At 41.0% G+C, this 23142-nt stretch overlaps 1 protein-coding gene across 1 annotated transcript; it reads right to left on the minus strand.

The window, feature by feature from the left end:
* Positions 1 to 219: 219 nt before the first annotated feature.
* Positions 220 to 20744, minus strand: LOC115148895 (protein Wnt-11). Its single transcript, XM_029691192.1, has 6 exons — positions 20526 to 20744; positions 18768 to 18963; positions 16918 to 17162; positions 14481 to 14758; positions 8109 to 8401; positions 220 to 1326 (listed from the first exon to the last, which is right to left on the minus strand). The coding sequence occupies exons 2-6, from the start codon at positions 18848 to 18850 to the stop codon at positions 1152 to 1154; spliced, it is 1074 nt and encodes a 357-aa protein (XP_029547052.1). The 5' UTR covers positions 18851 to 18963; positions 20526 to 20744; the 3' UTR covers positions 220 to 1151.
* Between the last annotated feature and the right edge of the window lie 2398 nt (positions 20745 to 23142).

Genomic DNA, 23142 nt, shown 5'->3' on the forward strand with positions numbered 1-23142 from the left:
CAGGTCATTGTGTGAAACTGTTATTTTCTTAACACTTTGAGATGTCATTAATTACAGTAATGCTTCGGGGGGAAGAAATATAGCTAGTCTATTTCAAAAACACCAGCCTGTGAGGTTACATATTTCTCTTGCCAAGTTTCTTCTAAATTACAAAAAAGAAATTCACCATGATGATGATGATGAGTTGCGGTCTTGGGAAAGGAAAACATTGAGAGCTTGTTAAAGAGTCTATAATTAGTTTATAAATATTTCTTTCTTTAATTCAGCATACAAAAAGACTATGTACAGCCACATAAGAGTGGTTCATCATAACACGGCATTAAAGGAGACCCATGTGTTCTGTTCATATGCTCTGGGTGTTAGGCTTTGGACTACCTGCATGTCAGACATTATAGGGATAATGTGCTGTTTCTAACACTGGGAGTTCTTTGTCCTTATCCTGAGGATGCACACAGAACTGTGTGTCTGCAGGCGAGTCCCCAGTCAAGGTCCAGTGCTCAAGAGTTCAACACCAGTTACTAAAAAAGTTCCACAACTAAAAGTACTTTAAGTTCCCTTTGTGTGTTGAGCACGTTTTCCCTCTCTTTCTTTCAGTGTCTTTCTCTGTTGAAGAAAGGACTACCATTTGAGGAAAAACACCATGGATCCTTCAGAACCCTTTGAATTCCGTGGAATGGTTCTGAAGTAAACGGTGAGTGTCAACATCAGAGCGAGGTTGGAAGTATACCCCCAACAGCAAACGAGGAGACTACAGTCCCTCTCCTCAAAAAACAAATCCAATATCATTTATTTTAATAAAAGTATATACGAAAATAGACATTTGATATCTGAGTACGGCAAGTGTAATGCACATTTATGAAAGGAAAGAAAAAATCCTTGAGGACGGTGGTCTTCACGTAAACCGTTAGGCATTGTCACAACACCCATGTGTCCGCGTTCGTAAAATGGAAAAGGTTTTAAGTCCAGCTTGTGAGTCAGAGTTTAATTAAAAAGATTGAACAAAAATAAACACTTTCTTGTCAAAATATACATGCTAAAGCTTAAGACAAAAGTAAGCCTTCTTGGTAACGTAGTGCTTTGGTTATCTGTAGCCCCAGCACATAGACGTGGGGCGGTTAGGTGGGTGGGTGGATGAAGTAGACAACATGGACTCATTTGCAGACGTATCTCTCCACAATCCTCTCACACTTTTTACATGTGACATAGCAGCACCAGTGGTACTTGCAGTGGCAGCGCTCCACCAGCTTCTCTGTGTAGGGGTTGTAGCCACGCCCACAGCACATCATGTCACAGCTGTCGCTGCCGATGGACGTCTTGTTGCATTGCCTGGAATGAACAGACAGAAAGGAAGAAAAAGTTACAACTATGTTTGAGAACTTTTTGCATTCCTAAATGACACTCATTCTGCCCCCAAACAAATGAGAGAAAAACAAACCATTCTACACACTGGTAATACATTGTGGTTTATGGAAAGCCCTCAAGGTCCCTAAAACATTTACATACACATAAACCCAGTCTCCATAATAGATTCCCCCCTCAAACAACCCCATTGACCTTAGAAGAGTTCCTCTCTCAAAGACCAACCCCAAAACGTTTTGTCCAATGTTTTGGACAATTCCGAAACCATCTCAAGCCTAACAAATGTCTCTAAAAGGGGGAGCTTGACGAATGCTTATTGTGCATTCACCCAAACATTTTCCCCTTGTGTTTTGTCTTAGGGCACCGAATGCTTCGCTTGGGACCCTTTCTTAAGCCTGGGGGCATCTTAAGTGAGCAGAGAATAGCTGTATCATAAATCACAGTGAATACACACGGGAGCCCTCCCTCTATTTAACCCACTCTCGCGCCACATAATTGCATTGTTTTATAATACCAGAGTGTTAATGGCCAGCTTGGTGAGAGACAGAGACACTGAGAGGATGGCTGAAGACTGCTGACACAGAGAAGGGACGAGGAGGGTAGGGGTGGAGGGGCGGGAGGGAGGGAAGTTAGAGTCATTGGGAAAGTAGGACAGACTCATTACAATAGTGGCCTTTGGGACAGGCCAATTAACAATAGCTCTACACAGATATGTTTTGTCAGAGAAAATCTGACCTTTCAGTCTGGTGCCTGGTGTAAAGTTAATGGATCAAAAGGACATGACCATCTGTAAACTCCACATCGCTCTCACACAGCTGTGTGTCTCACAGTCAGAGCTACTAATCAAATTCTGAACTAAAACATCCTTCGATGGTGCCATCCCTCGTGAGACCCACAGCGCTTGTTGCCTTTGAGATACTGATCATCCCTCAGCTCTGGGGATGTTATTGAGGTTTAACTTGTTATGCATTTCTTATTAATACAGAACACATTCTAACCCCACAAGGAATGTCGCTACAAGGTATATCACTGGACAGCTTTCTACAGAAGGAGGCTTCCAACATTTATATCCTTTACTAAGAAGTAGGCTACATATGTTTGCTGCTATTACACTCCAGGTATTATCAACGGGGTCAAAAATATCCAAGGCGAGGAGTAGCGAGATTAGAACTCACTTGAAAGGTAAACACAGATAAGGCCACCCTGAAGTGTGTACCATTCAACACGGCTCTGTCAGGGTCAAACAAAGTGCACTATCTCTTGTGGAGTGGCTAGGGATCGTGGGAGTGAGGTGGATGGCGCTGAGGCCATGTGATGGGGAGGAGGAGGTGTGGAATGGTGCGGTTAAAACATCCCCCAGACCCCTGGGACCCTCGTGGAAACACACACCACACGGCACATCTGCGTCACACGTAGTCACACAGGAGGCTGGGATGCCTTGTGACAGCGTAAAGCACTGAATATATGCCATAGACCACGTGTTACGGGCCCCTTATCAGGTTGGGGACAGCAGATGCACAGTGACTACACCTGACACGGAGCATGTCTTCAGGTTATCTGTTAAGTGGCCTAAAGAGACATTTGCATGAATTGTTTTCAATGTTCTGCATTTCCAGCTCCAAGAGCCCTGAACCCTACTCCTTATTGAAATTTGTCATACATCTTCTGCAGCCCGGCAGAGATTTAGCTACGCTACTAAAATGAATATCCATGGCAAAAGATACAAAAGGCAGAAAACCCACTAGGCTGCCAAAGATGGCTAGCGCAGTTTTGTAGAAGGTAGGTGGCCTTTATACAGTTGAAGTCGGAAGTTTACATACACTTAGGTTGGAGTTATTAAAACTTGTTTTTCAACCACTCCACAAATTTCTTGTTAACAAACTATAGTTTTGGCAAGTCGGTTAGGACATCAACTTTGTGCATGACACAAGTCATTTTTCCAACAATTGCTTACAGACAGATTATTTCACTTATAATTCACGGTATCACAATTCCAGTGGGTCAGAAGTTTACATACACTAAGTTGACTGTGCCTTTAAACAGCTTGGAAAATTCCAAATTCCAAAATTCCAGAGATGAACAAGTCTGGTTCATCCCTGGGAGCAATTTCCAAATGCCTGAAGGTACCACGTTCATCTGTACAAACAATATTACGCAAGTATAAACACCATGGGACCACGCAGACGTCATACCTCTCAGGAAGGAGATGCGTACTTTGGTGCGAAAAGTGCAAATCAATCCCAGAACAACAGCAAAGGACCTTGTGAAGATGCTGGAGGAAACAGGTACAAAGGTATCTTATCCACAGTAAAACGAGTCCTATATGGACATAACCTGAAAGGCCGCTCAGCAAGGAAGAAGCCACTGCTCCAAAACCGCCATAAAAATGCCAGACTACGGTTTGCAACTGCACATGGGACAAAGATTGTACTTTTTGGAGAAATGTCCTCTGGTCTGATGAAACAAAAATACAACTGTTTGGCCATAATGACCATTGTTATGTTTGTAGGAAAAAGGGGGAGGCTTGCAAGCCAAAGAACACCATCCCAACCATGAAGCACGGGTTGGCAGCATCATGTTGTGGGGCTGCTTTGCTGTGGGAGAGACTGGTGCACTTCACAAAATAGATGGCCTCATGAGAATGGAAAATGATGTGGATATATTGAAGCAACATCTCAAGTCATCAGTCAGAAAGTTAAAGCTTTGTCGCAAATGGGTCTTCCCCAAGCATACTTTCAAAGTTGTGGCAAAATGGCTTAAGAACAACAAAGTCAAGGTATTGGAGTGGCCATCACAAAGCCCTGACCTCAATCCAATAGAAAGTTTGTGGACAGAACTGAAAAAGTGTGTGCGAGCAAGGAGGCCTACAAACCTGACTCAGTTACACCAGCTCTGTCAGGAGGAATGGGCCAGAATTCCCCCAACTTATTGTGGGAAGCTTGTGGAAGGTTACCCGAAACGTTTGACCCAAGTTAAACAATTTAAAGGCAATGCTACCAAATACTAATTGAGTGTATGTAAACTTTTGACCCACTGGGAATGTGATGAAAGAAATAAAAGCTGAAATAAATAATTCGCTCTACTATTATTCTGACATTTCACATTCTAAAAATAAAGTTGGGATTCTAACTGACCTAAGACAGGGAATTTTTACTAGGATTAAATGTCAAGAATTGTGAAAAATGTATTTGGCTAAGGTGTATGTAAACTATCAACTTCAACTGTATCTGGCCTTTACCCCAGACAAAGAAAATACCCCTTACTTCCCACTAAGTTCTCAAAGTGGTCCGACAGACAACATGCAACATATATTTCCTAATGAATACCTTCAGATGAATAGAGAGAATCTTGTTTAATCTTTGGGGACCATTACCCACTTCCTTCTGTGTCGTGCTCTCAAATCGATATCAGCTGAATGCACTCAGGCTCTAAGAATAACCACATTACTCACCCCTGTCTGATAGCAACACAAGGGCACCAGTCACAATGGGCATGTCAGTGACACGTGCTCAGACATACCACAGACAGGCCAATCTCAGGGGCCACTTGCTTTATCAGGGATTCTCAAAACAAAATGGTTCCTGCCACCAGGGAGGGCGGCAGCTAAGTAAATCAACATCCTGGACGAACTCCCCGCTTGAGAAAACAAACAGGATTGGTAATTTCCTAAATGTTAGCTGCATGGCCGTGAAGCAGGAACCAGGCAGAGCCAGGCCAACATACTGAGTATCTAGAGCTTTCACAAAAGAGTAGCTATGATTTTGTAAGGTCCTATATTACAACCTTGATTCAGGGGTAGACGTAACATAGTAAATGTATATTCGGGACACTCCAATTAGTATGATATGTTACAATTCTCATGGTATGTATACATTTTTCCATTTTGTATAATTTTGTAGGCTCCGAATTACAATTCGTATGATATGTTTCCCGAATTGCAATTCATACAATATGTTACGAATTGGAATTCTTACAATATGTTGTGAATTTCCAAAACATGTGATATGTTACATATTCTAATTTGTTGTGGGTAACGTTAGCTAGGTGGCTAATGCTTACATTAGATAGATGGCTAATGTTAGCTAGGCTAGGGGTTGGGGGTTAAGGTTAGGGTTAGGTTAGGGTTAAGGTTAAGTTTAGGAGTTAGGTTAAAGGTTTAAGGTTAGGGTTAGGGGAAGGGTTAGCTAACATGCTAAGTAGTTGCAAAGTAGCTAAAAAGTAGTAAGTAGTTGCAAACTTGTTAATTGACTAAAATGCTGAAGTTGTCCGTGATGAGATTCGAACATGCAGCCTTTGGGTTGCTAGACATTCACTTCATAAGTAACCTTCTGTCTTATGTAACCATACCAAATGTGATATATCATAGTAATTTGAATGTCCCGAATTAACATAAGATCAGGCTGTATATTCTTCCACAATGCTCCACCCATGACACTAGGACTGTGGCGGTCACAAAATTTCGTCAGCCGGTAATTGTCAAGTAAATAACTGACGGTCTCACGGTAATTGACCGTTAATTAACATAAACACATTTAGCATCTCCTGGCTTCTACACATCACATAATGCAGACCGTTGGAATGTCTACATTTTAAAAAGTCTAATAAATCCATGTAATATAGCCTACACCTTCACAATAAATCCATTATTTATTTTAGACAGCTCTAAAGAAACATGATATGAAGAAAATGTAGTCTATTTCAGAAGAACAGAATATCATACTCTGAGTTGTCCTTATATTAGGTCCTGATCTGGCTATGCCATATGGCTGTGGGCTACACTAGTTAATTTAGCAGACAAGATTTGGTTAGAATTCGTGGCATTATTTTATATTATTTTATAGTATGAATAATACAATTGAACAAAGCTGAATAAAATAGAAAGGACATTTTCTCCAAATGATTTGAGGGACTGCGCACATGCGGCTATTCTGTGTTGAGCGGTTGCACGCATCCTTATCCAATTCCGAGGTGCATATTGAAGATTTTGGAAGAACTGTCCACGTTTACTTTTCATCATCCAACAAGATGATTAGGTCTAACAAACATCAAAAGCACTAGCCTATGTCAATCTACTATGCCCCATAGTGCAAAAGCTGACCTATTCTATTCTGTGCTAGAAATAAATATTCCAAATATAATCTGGGACAGTCGTGGGATGCGATAGATCCCAAATTAATACAACCACTAGCATCCCCCAAAAAATGTTTAGGCAATGAGGTTGACGCAACAGATCAGAACAATTAGCTTAAAATGTTAATAAACTATTAGGCTATTTCTTCACATTATAAGCCCATCAATGCACACACGGCAGTAAACTGTAAGCATGAATGTTCCATTAGCGGGAAAACACCATAGTCAAAAGTGACCACAAAGGCGATTATGCATGTAATGCTTTTATTATAAAGCTGCATTTTTATGGTGAAAATGATGTTCCCCAAACTTGAAACTCACACGCTGTATATGTATGTATGTGTCACGACTTCCGCCGGAGTCGGTCCCTCTCCTTGTTCGAGCGGCGTTCGGCGGTCGATGTCACCGGCCTTCTAGCCATCACCGATCCACTTTTCATTTTCCATTTGTTTTGTCTTTGGTTTTTACACACCTGGTTTCAATTCCCCCATTACATGTTCATTATTTAAATCTCTGGTTTCCCCTACGTTTGTGTGCGTGTTTGTTTTATTTGTAAGGCTGTATCTGACGGCTGGTATATTGTTACCGGGTTTTGTTATTTACGCCCGTTTATTTCGTGGTACCGGTATTTTTCCAGTACCATAGTATTGTGTTTATACTGGTGTTTTCTTGAATTAAATACCTTGTCCACGCATCTCAGCTCTCCTGCGCCTGACTCCTTTCACCAGTTACCCACAGCCTTGACAGTATGACAGTTAAGCTCTACACCCCTTGTAAAGAGTATTAATGTGCTTCATTTTAAGAAGTTATTTGGCCACTTTAGTTGTGATACAAACCTTATCAAAACATATAGGCCTATGGTCTAGGCTACATGAGGTGTGCGACTATGATTCTAAAAAGTCACCAAAAAAAGCTGGGTATCATTCACAAGTGAAAGTATATAATTCACAATTGATAGGCTAATATTGTCACCCATGAGTCTATTCTTGATTTAATCTTGTCTTTACATGTACTAAATAATATATGTGTGAAATTTGTTTTGATTTAGAATGGACCATTATCATGCACCTGTATCGAAACAGGGGCAGCGGGAAAAAATACATGTCATCTATGCACTTAAATAGCGAATGGAGGATGCTTTCCTGTAGTTCATTTTCATGCCAGCCAGGTAGGCTATACTCCTGTTGTAAAGATAAGCAATGTGCTTGATATTTGCTTAATATTAGGAAAATTGAGAAATAAATATAGCCATCACTCTGTTTTCTCGCATAATTGCATAGCCTATTGAAATGCTGTGCAACATGAGCTCATGGGCTCTCATGAAGTGTTTGATTCGACTTTCGATAACATTTGCATTTAATGGGACAATAGAGTTATTAATATAACTTTAGAACATTTAAATTGGCTCAGAATAGGGCTCGTACACATGGATTTTGTATTGTAGATTAGTGGCCTGAGGGCACACACTTAATGTGTTGTGAAAAGTGTTATGAAATGTAATGTCATGTAATATTTAAAATTGTATATAGCTGCCTTAATGTAGCTGCCTCAAATACACATATACATACACATACACATACACACAAAGTGCGCACCCACAGTTCCTGTAACAGTCTCACCTGTCCTGGGTGCCGACGGAACCTAGCTTGTCGTTCTTGGCACAGAAGTCCGGAGAGCTCTGCAGGTAGACCAGTTCGTTCTCTCTGACGGGCCTGATGTCAATGTCCTTGGGGACCAGCTGCTTGCGCGTACCCATGGGTCTGTGCACCACCTTAGTGGCTGACAGGTACTTGGTCTTCAGGTCAATGGCGATGTCCTTCAGGTCCTGCAGGCCTCTCCAGCAGGTCCGTATGGAGCAGGAACCAGACACACCGTGACACTTACACTTCATCACCAGCGCATCTCTCAGGGCCTGGAGGACGTGAACGTAAAACACTGTTACTATTGAGGCTAATGCTATAGCAGAAAATGTCAAAGATTGCACAAGGGGATTGATTTACAGTTATAGGCCCTGAAAAGAGCTATATATAGTGCAATCGGAAAGTATTCAGACCCCTTGACTTTTTACACATTTTGTTACATTACAGCCTTGTTCTAAAATGTATTAAATTGTTTTTTCCTCATTAATCTACACACAATACCCCATAATTAGAAAGCAAAAACAGGTTTTTAGAAATGTTTGAAAATTACAACAAATTTTAAACAGAAATACCTTAATTTACATAAGTATTCAGACCCTTTGCTATGAGACTCAAAATTGAAGTAAGGTGCATCCTGTTTCCATTGATCATCCTTATGAGGTTTCTACAACTTGATTGGAGTCCACCTGTGGTAAATTCAATTGATTGGACATGATTTGGAAAGGCACACCTATCTATATAAGGTCCCACAGTTGACAGGGCATTTCAGAGCAAAAACCAAGCCATGAGGCTGAAGGAATTGTCCGTAAAGATCCGAGACAAGATTGTGTCGAGGCACAGATCTGGGGAAGGGTACCAAAATATTTCTGAAGCATTGAAGGTCCCCAAGAACACAGTGGCCTCCATCATTCTTAAATGTAAGATGTTTGGAACCACCAAGACTCTTCCTAGAGCTGGCCGCCCGGCAAAACTGAGCAATCGGGGGAGAAGGGCCTTGGTCAGGGAGGTGACCAAGAACCAGATGGTCACTCTGACAGAGCTCCAGCGTTCCTCTGTGGAGATGGGAGAACCTTCCAGAAGGACAACCATCTCTGTAGCACTCCAATAATCAGGCCTTTACGGTAGAGTGGCCAGAAGGAAGTCACTCCTCACTCCTCCTAAAAGGCACATGACAGCCCGCTAGGAGTTTGCCAAGGGACACCTAAAGGACTCTCAGACCATGAGAAACAAGATTCTCTGGTCTGATGAAACCAAGATTGAACTCTTTGACCTGAATACCAAGTGTCACGTATGGAGGGAACCTGGCACCATTCCTACGGTGAAGCATGGTGGCGGAAGCATCATGGTGTTGGGATGTTTTTCAGTAGCAGGGACAAGGAAACTAGTCAGTATCGAGTGAACAGAGCAAAGTACATAGAAATCCTTGATGAAAACCTGCTCCAGAGCGCTCAGGACCTCAGACTGGGGTGAAGGTTCACCTTCCAATAGGACAACAACCCTAAGCACACAGCCAAGACAATGCAGGAGTCTCTGAATGACCTTGAGTGGGCCAGGCCGGACTTGAACCCGATCAAACATCTCTGGAGAGACCTGAAAATAGCTGTGCAGCGACGCTCCCCATCCAACCCGACAGAGCTTGAGAGGATCTGCAGAGAAGGTGCTTTAACAAAGTACTGAGTAAAGGGTCTGAATACTTATGTAAATGTTATATTTCTGGGGGGTTTTCTGGCTTTTTCATTATGATTTAATCTATTTTAGGATAAGGCTGTAATGTTACAAAATGTGGAAAAACTCAAGAGGTCTGAATACTTTCCGAATGGACTGTATGCCCAAATAGTCATCCATATATCCATCTTTCAAGCCAATCTACTACTGCTACTCCTACTGCTACTACTACTACTACTAGTCTTAACCCTTGTGTGGTGTTCGGGTCTGTGGGACCCATTTTCGATGTTATATGAAGAACATGTAAAATAACAACTTTTCATTGAGTGCACACTGTTCACCTCCCTACGCATTTTTATTACATATGTGGTGTTCGGGTCCACTGGACCCGAGGGTAATAAAAGTGTGGAAAAGTGTATGTGTAGGTGAAAACAAGTAAAAATTCAACAAAAAGGTTTACTGTGTGCCTTCACTCTGTCTTCCTCCTCCTAACCTGGCTCTCTCCCTGCCTGTCTGCCTGTATCCCGCTATTCTCGCACTCTTTACCCTTTGTAGTGTGTGAAACTACACAATGTCTTGCGGGAACGTGCACAATGTTATTATAATACATTAGTCTGATACATTGTAGCTCCTTACCACAATCAATCAGTATGGCAAAAAATAATCTCTGCTCAGAGGGCCTTAGAAATAATTTTTGCAGAGAGAGAAGCTATAGCAGTGTGGAAGGAGCATCTTCCACTTTGGAAGATGAAGACATTTCAGAATATGAGGATCAAATCTCTGTCAATTCGGAGTCTGACAGTTAGTTGGAAGAAGAGGATGAGATTGACCCTCAGCCAGCCCCAGAACCAGCCCATCAGCAGCCAGCCCGTGTGCAACCAGCTCGTCAGCAGCCTGCAGGAGGAGAAATATAGATGTCAAAAAATGGTGACATTGAATGGTCTTCTTGCCCAAAGAATGAGCCACCCCGCATGGCTGCCAATGTGATAAGGATGCATCCAGGGCCGACGCGGATGGCGGTTACTCATGTGCAGGACATAAAGTCTTCTTTTGAACTGTTCATCCCAGACACCATCCTGAAAATCATTCTGGACTGCACTAATTTGAGGGCAGGTGTGTTTTTGGAGAGAGATGGAAGGAGATGGGCCAAACTCATTTACATGCATACTTTGGGGTTCTTATCCTTGCTGGTATTTTTAGATCCAATGGGAAATCCGCAGAATCCCTGTGGAATGCAGAAACTGGCAGATAACTTTTCCATGCAACAATGTCTCTGGAAAATGTACACATTATTTCCAGGATTATCCGCTTTCGATAACTGAGCCACCAGACCAGCTCGGCGGCAGAGAGACAAGCTAGCTGCAATCAGGTCAGTGTGGGACAAGTGGGTGGACCGCCTTCTCCTGTTTTACATCCCTGGGCCCAACGTTACTGTTGATGAGCAGCTTATGCCATTTAGGGGCTGCTGCCCCTTCAGGCAGTACATACAGTCTAAACCCGCAAAATACTGAATCAAGATCTGGACTGCTTGTGATGCTATTTCATCATATGCGTGAAACTTGCAAGTGTATACAGGGAAGCCAGATGGGGGAGCCTCTGAGAAGAACCAAGGGATGCGGGTTGTCCTGGATGTGACACAGGGACTCGGTGGCCACAACATCACATCCGATAACTTTTTTACTTCGCACAAGCTGGGACAGGAGTTCCTCAAGAGGAAGCTGACGATGGTAGGAACAGTATGAAAAAACAAGCCAGAGCTCCCACCTCAGGCCGACACGTCCCTAGTGTCCTACGTGCCAAAGCAAGGCAAAAATGTGGTACTCGTGAGTATGCTGCATAGGGATGGGAGAATCTGTGGCCAGGAACATCAAAAAACAGAATGAATCATAATGGATTACAATGCCACAAAAGGAGCGATGGACAATTTAGACAAGCTGGTTACAGCTGCAAAAGAAGAACCCTACGCTGGCCCCTTGTGATATTCTTCAACATCTTGGACATCTCGGCTTACAACACGTTTGTCATCTGGATGGCGTTGAACCCAGATTGGAACAGAGGGAAGCTGAAGAGAAGACATCTCTTTCTCGAGGAGCTGGGCAAGACATTGGTAAGACCTCAAATCTAGAGGAGGCAACATATCCCAAGGACCCCAGCTTCTGCAGTCATCATGAGGATGATTCAGGAGGAGGATGCTGGTGCCCCATCTGCCCGAAGCACAGAACTAACAACTCCAATACCGGAAGTAAGTGTGAGTGATGTTGTTGCATGTGTGTCTGACTCTCCTAACTTGGCCTGCTGTAACTATATATGTGAGTGAGTGAGATGTTAGTAGAATTCCTGAACTGTGTTTTCATCATTGTAGATTGCAGCCGGTAGCAACAAGAAGAAGCGCTGCGATGTATGTGGAAGAAGGACAGGAAGGACAGGAAGGACAGGAAGGACAGGAAGACACAGTACACATCCATCAAGTGCAAGAAATACATTTGCTACACACACACAGTAAAACTCTGTCCCTCATGTGATGTGTATACCGGTCTTAATTTGTGTTCAATGGGGCTCATTTATCATTTCCATAAAATACAGAAAAATGTGTCCTTTCAATTTGTTCAGTTCAAAGCAATAAACATCAATAGTGATGAAAACCTTGTTTAATTTATATTTGTTCAAGATAAACATGATTTATTCGACCCATGTCTTGATAAAAATAGATTTCTGTGAACAAAAATTCAATTTTATTTAAAAAAAAACAAATAGCGCTTTTATTGATATGTATGCTGTCTATATTGCTTGTAATTTATATAAGTCAACATCTAAGTATTAACTATTTTTATGTAAATTGTTATGGCTGTATTGTTTTAAAAACCCAATAATGTTGTGGGTCCATTCATTGGGGGAATAACAAAAACATGAACACCACACAAGAGTTAAGACTTGTGACTCGACATTGACTTGAGAATGATGACTTGAAATTATCTGGCTAGGTTTTGTAAAATGTTTTCACTAATTTTGTGGCACAGAGTCTCTGTGGATTACTCTCCAAGCAGCCAGAGACAGTAGCCGCAGCATCGACATACAAAAGAACGTGCAACAGATTGGCTAATGAATTGGACCAGCAAACTGTTAATCAACACAGGTCGGAAGACCTAGCGCAGTGGTTCTCAAAGTGAGAGCGTTTTGGGGGGTCGCGAGTATGAAGCTGAATGGGAAAAATACATATTTTTCATGCATATTTTAATAGGCTACATATGCATATATATTATATTTTATATATAGTGTATATACCTTTGCCTGTTTGATCTGGTTTCTAATATAGACCTACCCTACGGTATTATACCAAAAGATTGTCTCAAAAACATCTCATCTGTGCTTCAGAACCAAAAAGTTGCAGGTCTTGATTGTTGACCAATGATCAGTCATCAGCATTGACACGCGAAGGCGAGCGCTCATATCCAGAGATTAGTGACCAGTAATAACTTGCATTATTTTCTCCAGTTTTGCCTGACAAAAACACAGTAGGCCTACGTTTATATTATTTATCCATATAATATACAGTTTAGAAATCAACCACGGAGGCATCTTTGCCAGAACAATAATAGGCTACCTGCCAATTTCATTGATCATGTTCATATTTAAAATAGTCCTAGTTTGGGTGGCTACTGGCTATATCATGTCTAAGGCTTGCTATAACATCGCACTGCCTTCAATATTATGGGATGAAAATGTAACATATTCTGGCGAATTGATGACGGTATTTGTGAAGAAGGAAAGGGCTACCCAGTTCAGGTGGCAACGAGCATTAGGCAGGCAGGCAGCCCTCCAAAGTGAAGCACTAAGCGTGCAGTGCAGACAGACAATGCTTTCCAGACGATCCTGCAACCTCCACTTTTTACAGGTTGGCAGTATTTTGCTTGCTCTGGACTCCAGAGATGTGACATAATATCCCTAGTTGTTATTGGCTGCTAACAGGAATGGTTGTAATGGCTGTAATGACAGGCTACATTTGCGCAGCGATTATGTGCACGTGTTAGCGTATGTGCCTCGGGCATGTGTGTGTGTGGGTCGCAAACTTTTAAGCAATTATTTTTGGGATCTTGCAGGTCAAAACGTTTGAGAACCACTAAGCTAGCTAGGGAGAGAAGATTGCCATAAATATATATCTAGCTCCAAATATTAGTTTGTTGATCAAAAATATTAACTGTTTAGTTTGCAAGCTCACCAGCAATGGGGCATCAGTCATAAATTACTGGCATATGCCTAGCTACTGTTCTTTAGGTATGTCAAAACTGCCTGAAATGTATAATTGACTTACATTATGAAGCTTGCATTTGGAATTAGTTGAAAAATATATTATAACATAATCAAAATATGTTGTAGACAAAATAATGAAAAGGGCTGTCAGGAAGCCTCAATAAACAGTCATTGCATGTATAGGTTTTATTTTTTTTACTTGACTTGAGACTTGACTTGAAAAAATTTGTGACTTGACTCGACTTGAATTGTTCTTGGAATGCATGACTTAGATTTGACTCGAGACTCGACTCGTTCTACTTGGGACTCGGCTTGAGACTCAGATCTTGTGACTTGCTTGTGACTCAAATAATAGTGACTTGGTCCCACCTCTGAATACTACCACATAGAATGAACAGTAAGTCATCAGTGATCTGTGATAATAAGATTACTTTGTACCTGTCTCCCCACTTCACTGTTGTGCAGATGCATCAGCTTGTTGGCGTGGGAGCCTGCCTTCTTCATCTTCATGGGGGCGTCAGAGAACTTGGAGCCCATAACCAGGCCATAGTGCAGGTTGTCTGCACATCCGCCCCAGCGGTAGCCCGGCTCAGGGATCTCCCCGGGGATGGGGCCGCACGAACACAGGCGCAGGTCCCCCGACGTGCACGCCTGCGCTATGGTGTGGCTGATGGCCGCCGCAGACAGGGCATACACAAATGCTGACTCCCTCGTGCCTGTTTGGAACAAGACAAGGCCTTTTGAGTGAGGGAAAATACCTCACGACAGATATGGTTATACAGCCGGAGTGGATCATATGGATCTAATGTAGGTGATGAAGTGTGTACACACAGAGGGCAGATATGTCAATGCTGGACGATGGAGGTAGGAGACAGGAAGAACCAGCCAGACCACAAAAACATCCCTGTATAAAGAAGACCACTAGTCTATTGTTGGCCAGTGGCTTCTCAAGACTGTTCTAACAGTTGACAGATGGAGCATGTCTTCTGAGGCGCATCATCGTGGAGCTATCTCCTTAAATCTTTGATTAGAAGCCAGCTCTTTGTTGTGTTTTTTATTTATATATATATATATATCTTCACCCAAACTCAGTAAAACTGGAACTGACATTGGCTCTGCCTGGCTCAGCAAAGATCCTTTTGGCAATGGAAATAAACCCATCAAAGTAGAAGTACAGAACATGGAAAGACTCTCAGACAAATCACTGAAAGGAGTGTGCATATAATGAGACAATTATCCATCAAAATCTGTAAGCACGTACTGTATACATGACTAATGCTTTGTACTGGAAGGAGCAACTAAGAGCCTGCCTATTCATACGACGTATGTTCAGTTGAGTTCGCCGATAATATTTAACATCTTGCATTACTATAGAAAACCAGATGCATGTAGGTAATGTGTGGCGTAAAAGGGATTTAAACTGAGAAGGATGAGTTGTCACAAAAAAGATGTCTAGATCCCTTCTAATAGTCACTGTCAAACTCAATACTATCTCTCACATGAAGAATGGAATCTATTGTGCCACAAAAGAGAGTCAAGGCACTGTTAAGCTATGAAGACAACCACATCAAGTACTTGGAACATAAAGAGAAGGACTTTGTAGCACGGATATTAGGGAGGTGGGTGGCTAGGGTGATAAAGGACAATTTTCTTTCTTTCAAGGGGACACAAAGAAGAATGGTAGCCTTTGCTTGGCCCAGTCTGCTCTGCCCTCAGAGCACAAAAGACCCCCAAGGACGATGATTAAGGCTTTAAACTCTCGCTTGTAAATGATCTCCTGCAACACTTGAATTAGCTTTTTGAATCCCACCAAGAACACAGAGTTTCTACTGTGCTGATAATTTGGTCTGAGATGATCACTCCTAGTTCTATTGAATAAAACGTTTAGGTTGCACACCTAGCACAATGGATCTCACACCACCATTTCAATCAATTGATCTCATAGCACCATAAACAGTAGGGGAGACTGGGGTTTGTTGTCTCACGGGTTTTGGTATTTGGCATTTTATTAGGATCCTCATTAGTTACTGCTGAAGCAGCAGCTACTCTTCCTACTGGTCCACACAAAACATAAAACATGACATAATACAGATAATTAATAGACAAGAACAGCTCAAGGACAATCTAAATGGCACTGTGCAATATTTGTAAGGTTAACATGTGTGCATTCTTTGAAAGAACTCATTCACCTGGTCAATTCATGTCAGCATGTCAAAACATTGAGGTTAGGAGAATTTGTGTTTTTCATAGGTGAGGGGGGATTTTCTTAACTTTTTTGTTTTAATTATGGGAGTATCCATGAACAATTATGTTTGTTGAAAAGAGGAAAGGGAGAGCTATATTTCAAACCTATTTTCTGAGTTCCAAGGTCCAGCCATGTAGTAACTAACATCTTTATTAGTATTGGGGTTGGTTGTCACTATCAACTCCATTATAATAAATCCCAAGCACTTTTGTGCTTGTGCTATAAAAAGTTCCCTTCGTTGCCCCCCCGCTTGTGCAAACAAACACATACACACCCAAATTTACTCAAAATGTCACATGTTTTTCTCACGGCATAAAATGTTGAATTTGTTAGAAATATATTTAGTTCAAAGAAAGGCTATTTCTAAGATGCTGTATGCTATATTGCTTCATTTCCGGTTACAAAAGAATAAGCTACTAGCAAACATTGTGACAACCAACAACATACTGTGTGACATCCTATCCTGCGATGGGGCTGGTTGTCACAGGTAGACAGAGTGTGTTTGATGGCTTATAACTCCATGTTGGAATAAGATATGAGGGGCCCCATTGCTGAGAAATACACACAAGAGTAAAAAGTGTGACAACCAACCCCGGTCTCTCCTAGATTGTGACTAGTAAGTAGGCCTACCTCTGTCAAGATCTGGACGATACTTCGAGGAGTCACTGGGGATATCAATAGAGGAACAGTTCCAGCGCATATCAGCAAAGGTCTTCTGGCAGGTCTTCTTGACCTCGCGGGCTGCGGCGATTATGGTCTGCATGAGCTCCAGGTTGCTCCGACACAGTTGGGCTTGTGACGACACCAGGCCGGGCAGCAGCTTGCAGTGCTGGGTCTGGTTGATGTGTAAGGATGTGGGTGTGTGAGATAGGGCCCTGGAATAGAAACAGACGTAATTATAAGTACTTCATTATGATGGCTTCAACTCAGAGGTTTCTATACTGCAAAAATGACATCTGAAAAATTCCAAGATCAAAATATTTAACGTTTTTTATATGAAATATGACATGATTTTATGAATGCAAAAGCCGATGCCATAGCTGAAAGTCATTTTCTCACTTCTAACATACATTAATTTATAGGCCTATAACTATAGTTATGATACATACTGAACCATTGCGCTTCAAACATGTTTTGAACAAATCAAACAGATTATCACAACTGTTGGAACTTTTAACATTTTTGGCATTCGTACCACTTGACTTCGAAGATACAAAAATACCAAAGAGAGGATGCCAATGGAAATCTCTCAAGAAGTCACGAACAGGTAAAACATAACAGACCACAGCTTGGCATCAGACTATTCTCCTGATTTAGTTCAGCAGAGGAGGTTCCAGAACATGCCAAATTATTAATTCATCATAGGCAACAAGCCTGACCCAGATCTAACTGACAGGACTACATCTATCCATCTATCATCATTTACATTCTTCATTGTTAAAAGGATTGCATTCTACCGAGAATTTTGTTTGGCATAAATCATCTGATTACGAAATCTAAAAGGGGGGCACACATACTTGATTTGCACATAGACAGAACAGCAGATTAGTTCATAGAAAAACCACCAGAGAACCTGGTCAGTCAGTGTCTGACTCTGTTTTCTATGTCTTGCAGCAGCACTGCGAGGGAAAGAGAGTTCCGTGAGAACCAGCCAGTGCCTCCTGCACTTTAGCCTGTTTTGGATTAGGAGTGAGGGGAGTGGCCACTCCATGCCCAACGATAAGTTGTGACAGACTCCCCTGTGCTCGTGGTAACCCAGAGCTCACAGGTGTTTATGGCCCCATCTGGTTCACATTCAGGCCCCGTAGAAATATCAAGGCTGGGAGAGACCCTTTCTACTATAGGATTTAGCACAATGTCATGCAATCCCCATCTCTCTCTCTCTGAGGCACATTTGCTGTTCGACTGTTATAGCCTATAGAAATCTTACAACAACTCACTCATAGGTTTCAGATGCTACAGATGATAAAAAAAACATCCCAAATCATGTGCAGGCATAAAATGTCAATCAATCTATGAACCAAAGAAAAATATGTACCAAAGTCAATGAGGAATGTGTATATCTAAGGGAAGAACTTCCAAATTATGTCACTCTTGGTTATAATGATGTTTAACACACAAGCAGCTTGTTGCTTTCGAGTACTCTGTTCTAACAGATTCATTTTTCACTCCATAATTCCTGTTCAAATCTTCTCATTAACATTCATCAGGGGACAAATTGAGAACCTGGACTGAAATAATGCACAGCCTTTCTTTTAGTTTACCGGCAGAAAATGTGGCAAATGTTCATCCTCAGATGGACAATAAATTGAAATTATATTATATTTTTCTGCAGGTTTAGATTAAATACAGTAGGAAACAAGAAGGACTTGGAGAGCCCCAGCTTCTGTTTTACTGCCTATGCACAACACAGGCCACAATAAACAGTAAAGCAAAAGGAAAAATGCACACACACAAAAGACAAAATAAAAGGTCCTTACAGCCATTTGATGCCGGAGCAGATCTGGGACAGCAGCAGAATGGTAAGCAGACAGAGTGGGAGGGTGTTAGACGTTTTCTTCATAATGATAGTGTTCCAACTTAGAGATGACAGTAATGCAGGTGGCTGTTGGCTTTTAGGCTCTTATAGGTGCAATCACAAGTCAACTGCCATGACACCGTCTCCCCCTCTTTACCCTGTTTGGTGGAATAGAAAAATACACCATTAAAGGAACACTCCACACTATTCAAAACAAAATGCCAAAAGATAATCTATGCTATAATGGTTTTGTTCACTGCCACATTTCTTATGTATAATGGAAAAGTAATAGAGAAATCTAAAACCCTATTTCAAGAAATGTATTAATTGTGGAACTCTTGTGCACATCCTTCCTACTGGCGCAACAACACTCACTGCAGGGGCTATTGAGAGTTGACAGATTCCCACACACACACACACACACACACACACACACACACACACACACACACACACACACACACACACACACACACACACACACACACACACACACACACACACACACACACACACACACACACACACAAACTGAATTGTAATTTCTGCTTAACTTCAGATACATTTCAGATAGTAATATGATCAGTGGATGGCAACAACACACCAGCAGAGCACACTACCCTACAGCAGACACGGCACTACTTGTACAGGGCATTACCTCCATCAGATAGGGGTTTTATTGTCGTGTGATGATATGGAAGCTCTTTGAAAATAACTTGAATTTTATGCCTCAAACAAAACACTAATCTCACTGATTATAGTGATATTTAAAGTGGAAATAATAGTTGCATAAATACGTCTCATCAACACAAATAATAAGACGGTATAATAACACTATTATTTCACTCTATTTTCACCATGTTGCAAATCTTCCAAAGCATCTCTAACTATGTGGGTATTACAAACCTATAGCCTAATTTATATACATGTTGCGAGTTGTGATCTAAATTGGCTACGCTGTACAGGAGCACAACATCAGACCCTTTGGAAATGTCAGCTACAGCACATGTGGTATAACGGTTAGCAAGCAATCAACTATCAGCAGGCAATCAGTTTAGATAAGAAAATCCGATTTTACATTAAAAACATGTATTCAACACTTAAACATTTAAAGACATTTAACTTTCTTTACAAAGCCTTAAAGTTGTGGTAGTTCCACTTGTCCCGATCTCCCATTTTATATAAGGTGCATTGGGTTTATGCGAGGGAAACCACTCTATGTATGCAGAGGTTACATTGGGCTTTTGTGTGGGGTGGAACTGTCAATGAAATGAATAGTTTTCCCCATGATCACCTTCAACAAATATCTATTAAATTCCCTTTGTATAATATAGCAATATCAGCCGCTAAACCTTGGAACTTTAATCCACATCGTTCTATTTCAATTTCCCCTCTATCGGCATGTTTGGAGCTGTCTCCTTGTTATTATAGCCTTGTACCTCTATTCAGTCGCACTGGGAACAAGAGGAAAATAAAGTTACTCTTAAAATGTAGTATGAGTCACGTTCAAGTTAATAAGGTAGCCTACACTCGAGTCTTTATTCGAAAATATCTTGGATATTATCTATCCAAACTAAAATCAGATATATAGTAGCCTAATCTTTATACAGCCTAGTTCGTGTTCAACCAATTAAAAGCTATCAAACTCTGAAAATAAGCATGTTATCGATAACTTTAGACTTTGATAGTCATGTCATGAAACTAGACCATTGCTCCTCACCTTTAATGATAATTCGTGTCAGTGTAATATCCTTTTGAATTCAATATCCTCCACAAATTCGTATAAATCCACAATTTCGCAATTCAAATGAATCCAAAGAAGAAGTAAGCATCGTTTACTCCCCAGCAACAGCGGCTACCTCTTCTCTCTCGCAGGTTATTGAGCGTGCAGTGCCTCTCGCTGCGGAATGCGTTGGACTCATGGCAGTGCGGCAGCCTCAACTCATAAGTACTCCTGCGCCGCTTTGATCTCACTGGTGATGTCAGGCACAATTAGCATAACAAAGCGGGTTGAATTTGGACTTCCAAGGAGAGAGGTAAAATACCCACCCTGTCATTGTCCAATCTTGCTCAACATGTTAGATCATTTGAACCAATTGCGTTATAGTTTTTGTTATATATTTTCGCAGTTTTATTTTCTAGGTTGCCCCAACACTAATGCTCACAACAATGATAATAGTCTAATATATAATAGAAACCACGAATAGTTTCAAGTTTTAATGTCACATGTACTAGTTCAGTGACATTCCTTTCTTGCGAACTCAAAACCCGACAATGCACTAATCAATAACAATGTAATTCTAGAAAAAAACACATGAGAAATAAGAAGAAATATTAAAAACACAATAAGTAAGTAAGTAAGCATACTGCAGGGTCAGTTCCTATACCATATTTACAATGTGCAGGGATACTGCAGTGATTGAGGTAGATACTGTATGTATAGGGGTAAGGTGAAAAGGCAACAGTATATAAGATAAACAGAGTAGCAGCAGCTTGTATGTGTGTGTAGAGTCTGTACAAACGCATGTGCATATTATGTGTGAGTGAACAGATGTGTGAGTGTGAGTGTGTAGGGCCCTATGAGTGTGTGTGTGAGTGTGTAGGGCCCTGTGAGTGTACATAGAGAGAGTACAAAACTAAAACAAAAGGTCAATAACGATACAAGGTTAACTCAGATAGTCCGTGTAGCTATTTTGTTAACTATTTATCAGTCTTATCGCTTGGGGATAGAAGCTGTCCAAGAGCCTGTTGGTGCCAGACTTGATGCACCGGTACCGCTTGCCGTGCGGAAGCAGAGAGAATAGTCTATGGCTTGGGAGGTTAGTCTTTAACGATTTCACGGGCCTTCCCTCCACACCGCCTGATATAGATGTCCTGGATGGCAAGGAGCTCAGCCTAATAGGCCCAATAATATATGATGATGATGATGATGATGATGATGATGATTATTATTATTATGCTATATCCTTAATGGGCCTGTTGTTTTATTATCAGCATCATCTGTGTAATAAAAAAAACTGAAATGTAATTTCAACTCAATGTGGACAATTTGAATATGCTGAGTTTTGTTAAATATATTCAAAAATAATAAACAAAAACGGGCGTACTGAAAATGTTTCATGAACATAATGATTCCACCATGGTCACCTTATTAATAATTTTACAAGCAAGGCAGTTAACTATTTCCTTATAGTTTCTGTGTTTTAATATCAGTGAATGTTCCCATGCATCGCCATATGCATTTTCTATTAACCAATAACCTGGCTCTCTTTGCTCACTTTGCCTCATGCAGAGAATTCCGTAACGCTCAGTGCTCTCCCCTCAGTAAAACAACCACGCACCCAAGCACTGTAGTAACCATGCAATTAAGACACCTTCATTGAGAATGTTTCCACTGTTAACACGGTTCCAGTGTGTTGTTGTCTGACTGAGACAGAGCTCCGCAGGTAATTTGAGCGGGTGTTTTGCCGTTTTATTTTATGGGGACAAACTTAATGAGAAAGGAGCACACAACAATGTAGGCTACAATTACATTTCATGGTCCTATAGGACAATTACATTCAACGCATGGTCCTATAGGACCATTAACTATGAGTGTAATTTATGTGCATTGGATTACGAGGGTAAAAATGCACATGACAGAATAAAAAGTAGGATGGCATTTTATTTTACTGGCTAAACCAGCCCAGAATGAAATTCAATCATTTATAAATTAAAATGTAGAAATAAACGTTTATTAATATGGGAAATGTTTTATGAACAGTCCTACTGTAATGTTACATTACATTATGGTATACTTTGCCGAGTAATTTTGAAACCCTGATACAGTCTTTGCAAAAACAAAAGACAAACTGGAAAAGTTATTTCGTGAAATTAAAACAACACCCACAATTCATCAGATTTTACAATGCTGGGCTAGGAACCTAAATCAACTTTAATATTCATATTCCATTTTTTTTACCTTTAATAACAGTATAATGACAACCTCTTTCTTCTGTTTGGAAATTGTATGATAACATAAATGATATGTCCATTGAACATAACTGGTTTAAAAATGATCCAGGGAGGCTCCAGTTGCTAGCTGGTGGAGCCAGAATACACGGATTAGAAATAGAATCATGACATTATACACAAATATGAAGGGTTTTCAGCGTAAAGGAAATTCTATTGTCAACTGAAACTAGTAACACTATCACAGCCGCTCTTTCTCCCACCATCTGTTTTTACTCAACAGTATTATTTCTGGTCGAGTATCATGAATGTTGATTGAAACGCAATAATGGGAAAGCAAATTAATACGCACACACACACACACACACACACACACACACACACAC

The sequence above is a fragment of the Salmo trutta genome, chromosome 15 (assembly GCF_901001165.1).
Source record: "Salmo trutta chromosome 15, fSalTru1.1, whole genome shotgun sequence".
NCBI classification, from domain to species: domain Eukaryota; kingdom Metazoa; phylum Chordata; class Actinopteri; order Salmoniformes; family Salmonidae; genus Salmo; species Salmo trutta.